Source organism: Entelurus aequoreus, linkage group LG03, assembly GCF_033978785.1.
Source record: "Entelurus aequoreus isolate RoL-2023_Sb linkage group LG03, RoL_Eaeq_v1.1, whole genome shotgun sequence".
Lineage (NCBI taxonomy): Eukaryota > Metazoa > Chordata > Actinopteri > Syngnathiformes > Syngnathidae > Entelurus > Entelurus aequoreus.
In genome coordinates, this window is record NC_084733.1 from 88,516,622 (window position 1) to 88,526,621 (window position 10,000).

Consider the following 10,000-nt stretch of genomic DNA (forward strand, 5'->3'; position numbering starts at 1 on the left):
GAGAATACAAAAAATCCTAAAATGACCCCTTTAATGCACTTTATAATCCGCTGCGCCTTTTGTGTGAAAATACAAAAAAATCATAATATAACCCCTTTAATGTGCCTTATAATCCGGTGCGCCTTTTGTATGAATATACAAAAAATCATAAAATTACCCCTTTAATACGCTTTATAATCCGCTGCGCCTTTTGTATGAGAATACAAAAAAATCAGAAAATGACCCCTTTAATGCAATTTATAATCCGGTGCGCCTTTTGTATGAATATACAAAAAATCCTAAAATGACCCCCTTAAATGCGCTTTATAATCTGGTACGCCTTTTGTATGAAAATACAAAAAATCATAATATGACCCTTTTAATGCGCCTTTTGTATGAAAATACAAAAGATCCTAAAATGACCCCTTTAATGCGCCTCATAATCTGGTGCCCCTTTTGTATGAAAATACAAAAAATCATAATATGACCCCTTTAATGCGCCTTTTGTATGAAAATACAAAAGATCCTAAAATGACCCCTTTAATGCGCCTCATAATCTGGTGCGCCTTTTGTATGAAAATACAAAACATCATCATATGACCCCTTTAATGCACCTCATAATTCGGTACGAAATACAAAAAATAGTTAAATGACCCCTTTAATGCGCCTCATAATCCGGTGCGCCTTTTGTCTGAAAATAGCAAAAAGAGCTGCACACTGACTACTTTAAAGTACATCCAAGACTTCCTGTGGTTGCTGACATGTGGGCCATGGATGGATTTAGTGAGCAGTGTTTGGCCTCCAGGTCAACGTGTCCATGTTCAAGGACTGGATCACAGACAGCACCATGAACGAGGTCATGCAGAACTTCCGGCCCTTCGTCATCCACCTCAACCTGCGCGGCTGCGCCTCGTTGGAGTGGTCCAGTCTGAAGTACATCGGTAAGTACCTTTCTCATTGGTCACCTGACCAGTCCAGGTCATGTGACTGCCTGCCTTAGCGGCCACAACTTTAGGTACACCTGCATCAAACAGCAAGGTCCAACAGCAGGAAGACTGATGACTATTTTTCTACTTTGTTGATTATTTTAGGGCTTTTTGAGCTATTTTTGTGCTTTTTTCTCTTCTTCCACAGCCACACACCATACAGTCATGTAACTTATGTGAAACATGCTACATGTTAGCATGGTAACAATCGCATGCTAACTCTTTTAGCCAATTTGACACTTTTTTCTCTAATTCCGCAGCCATACACTCACTATACAGTCATATAACTCGAAAATATAAAAAAATCATAATATGACCCCTTTAATGCGCCTTATAATCCGGTGCGCTTTTTGTGTGAAAATACTAAAAAATCATAATATGACCCCTTTAATGCGCTTTATAATCCGGTGCGCCTTTTGTGTGAAAATACAAAAACCCATAATATGACCCCTTTAATGCGCCTTATAGTCAGTCCGGTGCGCCTTTTGTATGAAATTACAAAAAAATCATAAAATAACCCTTTTGATGCGCTGTATATTCCGGTGCGCCTTTTGTATGAAAATACAAAAAATCATAAAATGCCCCTTTTAATGCGCTTTAAAATCCGGTGCGCCTTTTGTGTGAAAATACAAAAAAATAAAATTATGACCCTTTTAATGCGCCTTTGGTGTGAAAATACAGAAAATCATAAAATTACTTCTTTGATGCGCCTTATAACCCGGGATGCCTTTTGTGTGAAAAAAAAATCATAAAATGACCTCTTTGGTGCGCCTTTTCTATGAAAATACAAAAAATCATAAAATTATCCCTTTAATGAGCTTTATAATCCGGTGCGCCTTTTGTATGAAAATACAAAAAAATCATAAAATTACCCCTTTAATGCGCCTTATAATCTGGTGCGCCTTTTGTATGAAAATACAAAAAAATCTTTAAATTACCTCTTTGATGCATTTTATAATCCGGTGCGCCTTTTGTGTGAACATACAAAAAAAATACAGAAAATCATAATACGACCCCTTTAATGCGCCTTATAATCTGGTGCGCCTTTTGTATGAAAATACAAAAAAATCTTTAAATTACCTCTTTGATGCATTTTATAATCCGGTGCGCCTTTTGTGTGAACATACAAAAAAAATACAGAAAATCATAATACGAACCCTTTAATGCGCCTTATAATCCGGTGCGCCTTTTGTATGAAAATACAAAAAAAATCCTAAAATACCCCTTTAATGCGCCTTATAATCCGGTGCGCCTTTTGTATGAAAATACAAAAAATCATCAGATTACCTCTTTGATGCATTTTATAATCCGGTGCTCCTTTTGTGTAAAATACAAAAAATCATAATATGGCCCCTTTTAATGCGCTTTATAATTTGGTGCGCCTTTTGTATGAAAATACAAAAAATCATAAAATTACCTCTTTTATGCGCCTTATAATCCGGTGCGCCTTTTGTATGAAAATACAAACAATTCATAAAATGCCCTCTTTAATGCGCTTTATAATCCGGTGTGCCTTTTGTACGAAAATACAAAAAATCATAAAATTACCTCTTTGATGCGCTTTATAATCCGGTGCGCCTTTTGCACAAAAATATAAAAAAATCATAAAATTACCTCTTTGATGCGCCTTTTATATGAAAATACAAAAAAAATCATAAAATAGACCCCTTTTATGCACTTTATAATCCGGTGCGCCTTTTGTATGAAAATACAAACAATTCATAAAATGCCCTCTTTAATGCGCCCTATAATCCGGTGCGCCTTTTGTATGAAAATACAAAAAATTCGTAAAATGACCCCTTTAATGCGCCTTATAATCCGGTGCGCCTTATGTATGTAAATACAAAAAATCATCAGATTACCTCTTTGATGCATTTTATAATCCGGTGCGCCTTTTGTGTGAAATACAAAAAATCATAATATGACCCCTTTTAATGCGCTTTATAATCTGGTGCGCCTTTTGTATGAAAATACAAAAAAATCATAAAATTACCTCTTTAATGCGCCTTATAATCCGGTGCGCCTTTTGCACGAAAATACAAAAAAAAAAAAAAAAATTACCTCTTTGATGCGCCTTATAATCCGGTGCGCCTTTTATATGAAAATACAAAAAAAAAATCATAAAAAGACCCCTTTTATGCGCCTTATAATCCGGTGCGCCTTTTGTGTGAAAATACAAAAAAAATCCTATAATGACCCCTTTAATGCGCTTTATAGTCCGGTGCGCTTTTTGTATGAAAATACAAAAAACTCATAAAATGACCCCTTTAATGCGCCTTATTATCCGGTACGCCTTTTGTATGAAAATACAAAAAAATCCTAAAATGCCCCCTTTAATGCGTTTTATAATCCGGTGCGCCTTTTGTATGAAAATACAAAAAATTCATAAAATGCCCTCTTTAATGCGCCTTATAATCCGGTGCGTCTTTTGTGTGAAAATACAATAAATCATATGACCCCTTTCATGTGTTTTATAATCCGGTGCTCCTTTTGTATGAAAATACAAAAAAATCATAATATGACTCTTTTAATGCGCCTTATAGTCAGTCCGGTGTGCCTTTTGTTTGAAAATACAAAAAATCTTAAAATTACTTGCTTTAATGCGCCTTATAGTCCGGAAAATATATATTTTTATATTTTTACAGAGATAATTTCCGACTATAGAAGGAAAAACCACATGCCTGCATGATAAAATATTGCATTCGTGTCCAAATTTGAAATCATGCAAGCGACTAATACCTTTGTTATATAACTGCACATGAATAAAGTGAGTGTATTTATTGTTTGAATAGAAACAGAATAGTCCAAAAAGTTCTTCAAAGAATATATACATAAGAATGCAGATCATTCCCATGTGGACTTCTTCATCTGATACAGACTATTGACAAGAAGAAAGGGAAGGCACTAACCTAATAGGACAGTCTAAAAATCTGATACTTCTGAGGCCGCCTCAAGTGTTGGGGCTCCACCTCCTCCTCCGGCTCCCCCTGCACCTCCAGCGAGGAGCCCCAGTGCAGGGGCTCGGCCGGGAGCGGCTCCCGCTGGCTCTCCTGCTTGTCCCTGGGACACCCCCGGTTGTAGGAGCGCACGTAGTCCTGCACGCTCTCGCCCGTGTGCTGGAGGGGCGAGCGACACAGCAGCCCCGTGTGCTTCACCCCCGGGTGCAGGTGCAGCCAGTACACCATGTAGTGGATGCTGCCGAGTGCACTCAGGTGAGTGTGTGGAGCAGGTGTGACTTGGGGGGGGGAGCTCACCTGTAGTCGCACACCCACGGGTTGTCCTCCAGCTTCAGCTTGGACAGGAAGTAGAGGTCCTCTAGCACGCCGTGCTGGATGAAATGCAGGCCGTTTCCTGCCAGGTCCAACTGGTGGAGGTGCAGGAGTCCCGACAGGGAGGCTGCAGACACAAGTTGGAGGAAGACTAGTACACAACCCCCAAAACTAGTCACGTTGTGTAAATGGTAAATAAAAAGAGAATACAATGATTTGCAAATCCTTTTCAACTTATATTCAATTGAATAGACTGCAAAGACAATATATTTCATGTTCATTTTCGCAAATGTTAGCTCATTTGGAGTTTGATGGCTGCAACATGTTTCAAAAAAGCTGGCACAAGTGGCAAAAAAGACTGAGAAAGTTGAGGAATGCTCGTCAAAGACTTATTTGGAACATCCCACAAGGTGAACGGGCTCATTGGGAACAGGTGGGTGCCATGATTGGGTATAAAAGCAGCTTCCATGAAATGCTCAAGTCGTTCACAAACAAGGACGGGGCGAGGGTCACCACTTTGTCAACAAATGCCTGAGCAAATTGTTTAAGGACAACATTTCTCAACCAGCTATTGCAAGGAATTTAGGGATTTCACCGTCTATGCTCCGTAATATCATCAAAAGGTTCGGAGAATCTGGAGAAATCACTGCACGTAAGCCATGATATTACGGACCTTCGATCCCTCAGGTGGTACTGCATCAAAAAGCGACATCGGTGTGTAAAGGATATCACCACATGGGTTCAGGAACACTTCAGAAAACCACTGTCAGTAACTACAGTTGGTCGCTACATCTGTAAGTGCAAGTTAAAACTCTACTATGCAAAGTGAAAGCTATTGATCAACAACACCCAGAAAATAATTGTATTACTTTTTTTTTGTATTTTATTATTAATTGTTTAAAGTAAAATATTTTTTTGAAGTGTACATTGTATTCTTTATTATCAAAATACATAAGTCAGATTGTAATAAAGTTCAATAACATATATTTTTTTATATTTACTACCCTGATTTACCATTTATTATCATTTATTTATGAATTTGAATAAATAACAAATACCAATAACCAATAGTAAATGTACGAATAAGTAATTATTTTATTAGATTTATTCTACTTCATTAAATAATATATCCATGTTTATTCATTATGTCAACACGTAATTTTTTCTGATAATTTTTTTCCAAATTAAAAAAGGTTTTATTTGCATATTTACATTATGTACATACACATGTAGACATAAATGATACAAATGTAACGATGTACATACAGAATATACATTATATATTTTAAGTATTATATTTGCTATGATGTATGTGCTCAGGAACACTTCAGAAAACCACAGTGAGTAACTACAGTTGGTCGCTACATCTGTAAGTGCAAGTTAAAACTCTACTACTAATATTTATCAACAACACCCAGAAACGCCGCCGGCTTCGCTGGGCCCGAGCTCATCTAAGATGGACTGATGCAAAGTGGAAAAGTGTTCTGTGGTCTGACGAGTCCACATTTCAAATTGTTTTTGGAAACTGTGGACGTCGTGTCCTCTGGAACAAAGAGGAGAAGAACCATCCGGATTGTTCTAGGCGCAAAGTGTGAAAGCCAGCATGTGTGATGGTATGGGGGTGTATTAGTGCCCAAGACATGGGTAACTTACACATCTGTGAAGGCACCATTAATGCTGAAAGGTACATACAAGTTTTGGAGCAACATATCAACGTTATCATGGACGCCCCTGCTTATTTCAGCAAGACAATGCCAAGCTACGTGTTACAACAGCGTGGCTTCATAGTAAAAGAGTGCGGGTACTAGACTGGCCTGGTTGCGCATTATGAAGCCTGAAATACCACAACAGAGACATCAAGCAAGAATGGGAAATAATTCCACTTCAAAAATGTGTCTCCTCAGTTCCCAAACCTTTACTGAGTGTTGTTAAAAGGAAAGGCCATGTAACACAGTGGTAAAAATGCCCCTGTGACAACTTTTTTGCAATGTGTTGCTGCCATTAAATTCTAAGTTCATGATTATTTGGCAAACAAAAAGAAGTTTCTCAGTGTGAACATGAAATATCTTGTCTTTGCAGTCTATTCAATTGAATATAAGTTGAAAAGGATTTGTTGTATTCTCTTTTTATTTACCATTTACACAACGTGACAACTTCACTGCTTTTGGGGTTTGTACTTGTCGAGAGAAAAATGTCGCGCTAAAAGAAGGAAATGAGAAACAGAAGTTCCCAGCAGAGTAAAAAAAAAAAAAAAAAAACTTTGGCTCCTTTAGTCCAACATCCAACACAATAACATTTTTCTGTCATCTTGCATAAAACATGACTCTGTCGCTATAGTAACACTTTTTAAAGACGCAGTAGCAGTAAACGTGTGCGCCGAGACAGGTTTTTTTTGTTTTTTTTTTAAGGAAAATGTTTCATGGCTGCGCTTTTGGGAGAGGATTGTTCATTTCAATCCTGTTATTGCACTGGAGAATAATACAATGTGTTGATCAACTTGACATGCATTTGCATCACTGAACTCTGCTAAGCAATGTGCTCTACATACAACACACAAAGATATGTTTCAAAGGGCCAATTTGTTTCAGGCCAGAACAAATTGACAAAACTATTTTAAATAGCTGCAACATAACATCCATGAGTAACAAACAGCATAATAACAAACCAAGGAAGGCACACACTACATACACAAAGCCTAACCAGGCCTTTTTCTCTCTCAAGGAATTGTGAAATAAAATCATGTCTGAAGCCCAGAACACTTCACACATTTCCCCAGTTTTAGTTTAGAGATAAGGAAAGACTGGCCTGGCCCACTAGGATCCCTCTTTATGTTTGTGAACTTCATAGTCTATACATTTAGAGTGATGTGATAATCAAACACTCTAGAAGTCTAGAATGAAAGAGTATATAAGAGAATTGACAGAGTGTGTGCACCTTCAGTGCGCAGTGCCTCGTTAAAATCCAGGCGAAGTGTGTCTCTCTTTACAAGCTTCGTCGAAGCATGTTGCTTTTGTAGCTGTTTCAGCAGATTTGAATTGCTAGGATAGGATCTTTGATCCAAGACACAACTTACATTTAACTAGGATGTTCTTTTCTTTGTGGTCGACAAAAGAAAAGTAGTGAGAATACCTCCATGTTAAGAAACTCGGCTTCGGGCTTCGCCATGTCTCGTTAGTAAACACAGACACGCCCCCTCCCACATACACACAGACAGTGTGCGGCGCGCCTCTTCCGCAGCGCTCCAATAAAACACACTCAGATCTTCTCAGTTTCTAGCCGATACTACGTAAAAAATAACGCAAAATAACGCAGTAACGCGTTAGTCCCAACACTGGCCATTAGTCCTTCTGCTGTTGGACCTTGCTATTTGATGCAGGCGTACTTAAAGTTGTGGCCGCTAAGGCAGGCAGTCACATGACGTGGACTGGGACTAACAGTCTAAAAAAGTCTAGACTTTGGACAACAAACCTCCTCTAAGACTTGGCTGAAACGATAATGGCGTCAGTACCTGTATCGATGCGCTCCATGTTGTTATGGCTGATGTTCAAGGTTTTCAGACTCTTTAATCCCTGGAAACTTTTGGCTTTGAGGTGTCGGATGTTGTTGTGGGACAAGTCCACGTGGACCACGTCCTCAGGAACGCCCACGGGAACCTCCGTCAGTCCTGAACATAAAAAGAGATCCTCCTTATTTTCCGTTTTAACATCTACACTTCTGTTCAAATGTAGTAATCACTTATTCTTCTCTTCTTCGATACTTGACATTAGTTTGGGATGATACCACACATTTAGGTATCGATCCGATACCAAGTAGTTACAGGATCATGCATTGGTCATATTCAAAGTCCTCATGTGTCCAGGGACATATTTCCTGACTTTATAAACATAATTTACATTTTTAAAGGAAGAAAAAAAAGGTGTGACGGTACAAATATAGTAGTATCGACTAGATACGCTCCTGTACTCGGTATCATTACAGTAGATCCACCCATGGCATTTGTTTACATTGTGACGCCGGTGAGCTACGGTGTGTAGTGAAGCATGTTTAGCTACTCCTCCTCCAGTGATAATGCTACTTGTAAGAAACTTGCTTTAGTTGTCGCCACGGAGGCCAGGATTAGTGATTTAGAAGTAGCTAAAACACTGTGGATGGACGTTAGCCATGTCTTAAAGCACGTCTTCCTGAGGGTGTTTCAGTGTTATAATTTATCTTTACTTTTTACGCCAAAATGCGTCCATTCTCCCTTTTCTGTCTACACACTGTGTCTGCTTGTAAGTACTCTGTGTGTGTGCGCTGCCCAACATGCCCCTCTGCTCGTAGAACCAGCTAAGTCATGACCGGGCTTTCTGCTCCGCCGCTCCCAATCTGTGGAACGCTCTCCCTGACCACCTGAGGGCACCCCAGACTGTGGATGCTTTTAAAAAAGGCCTAAAAACCCTTCTTTTTAAAAAAAGCCTTTTTTTTTTTTTTTAGATATATGCATACTAGTTTTAGCTATTTGGCTGTTCTAGTTTTAATTTGTATTTATTTTTTAATATCTTTTTTTTTTTTTTAATACAAACAAACAACTTTGAGGTTGTTTACTCGATGTAAAGTGCTTTTTACTAATACAATATATTATTACCGTTACCGGTACTTTTCTACGGTCTAAAGGGACATGGGGGAAATTATTTTTTAAATAATTGTATTTTATTTTTTAAATTTTTTTTAGACATGTATCTTGTGCGCAAAAGAAACTATCTTGTGCACACGAGAAACTTTTTATAAAGTTATAAAAAAAATATATATATATAATTTTTTTATTTTATTTTTATTTTTTTTAGACATGTCAATTTTTTTAATTGATTTTTTATTTTTTATACGTTTATAAAAAGTTTCTCGTGCGCACGAGATACATGTCTAAAAAATATAAAATTAAATTATAAAAAAATGTTTTTCCCCCATGCCCCTTTAGGGGCTCCTTACTTTTCAAACAGAGTATAGTACCGTTTTTTTTATACCTTAATACCACGATACTATGCTAGTACCGGTATACCGTACAACCCTACTATATACATATATATATATATATATATATATATATATATATATATATATATATATATATATATATATATATATATATATATATATATATATATATATATATATATATATATACACACATAACAGGAAGTCCTAAGTATAACAGGAAGTCCTAAGTACTGTGAAGCATGTTTAGCTATTCCTCCTCCTCCAGTGATAATGATACTTGTAAGAAACTTACTTTGTCGCCATGGAGGCCAGGATTAGTGATTTAGAAGTATAGTACCGAATATGATTCATTAGTATCGCGGTACTATACTAGTATACCGTACAACCCTGCTTTTCACATATTATTTTACTGAGCAGCCAGGACGCTAGTCCTACATTGCACCAGGTCATATTTTACTGAGCAGCCAGGACACTAGTCCTACATTGCACAAGGTCATATTTTACTGAGCAGCCAGGACGCTAGCCCTACATTGCACCAGGTCGTATTTCTAGTTCTATGGCCTCCAGCCCAAAGATGAAATGTACTTCAGCTGAACCTGAAGAATTGTTGCCACAGCGCAGTAGTTTCCACTCCATCCTTCATCACACATTCCTAGGCAGTCGCCAGCAAGATCCAGTCCTACATCTGGGCCGCATTTCTACTCGGCAGGTTGACACACTTGCCTCTGTTGCTGCAGTCCAGGCGCACTTGAGGGAAGTAGTAGGTGTGGCAGGATGTGGTGGCGTCCGCTT

At 38.0% G+C, this 10,000-nt stretch overlaps 2 protein-coding genes across 2 annotated transcripts in view; one reads left to right on the forward strand and one right to left on the reverse strand.

The window, feature by feature from the left end:
• The window catches only part of LOC133647050 (F-box and leucine-rich repeat protein 13-like), a 60,142-nt gene that overhangs the window by 14,105 nt on the left and 36,037 nt on the right, over positions 1–10,000 (forward strand). The window contains 1 exon segment of the mRNA XM_062043107.1: positions 785–920. Coding sequence (XP_061899091.1) covers positions 785–920 — 136 coding nt within the window.
• LOC133647052 (leucine-rich repeat-containing protein 17-like) overlaps positions 3,729–10,000 on the reverse strand; it is a 13,253-nt gene continuing 6,981 nt past the window's right edge. The window contains exons 3-6 of the mRNA XM_062043108.1: positions 9,932–10,000; positions 7,743–7,898; positions 4,220–4,361; positions 3,729–4,160 (exon numbers count right to left, since the gene is read on the reverse strand). The exon at positions 9,932–10,000 is cut by the window's right edge and continues 146 nt beyond it. Of these exons, the coding sequence (XP_061899092.1) occupies positions 3,875–4,160; positions 4,220–4,361; positions 7,743–7,898; positions 9,932–10,000 (653 nt within the window). The 3' untranslated portion in view covers positions 3,729–3,874. The remainder of the gene's footprint in view (positions 4,161–4,219; positions 4,362–7,742; positions 7,899–9,931) is intronic.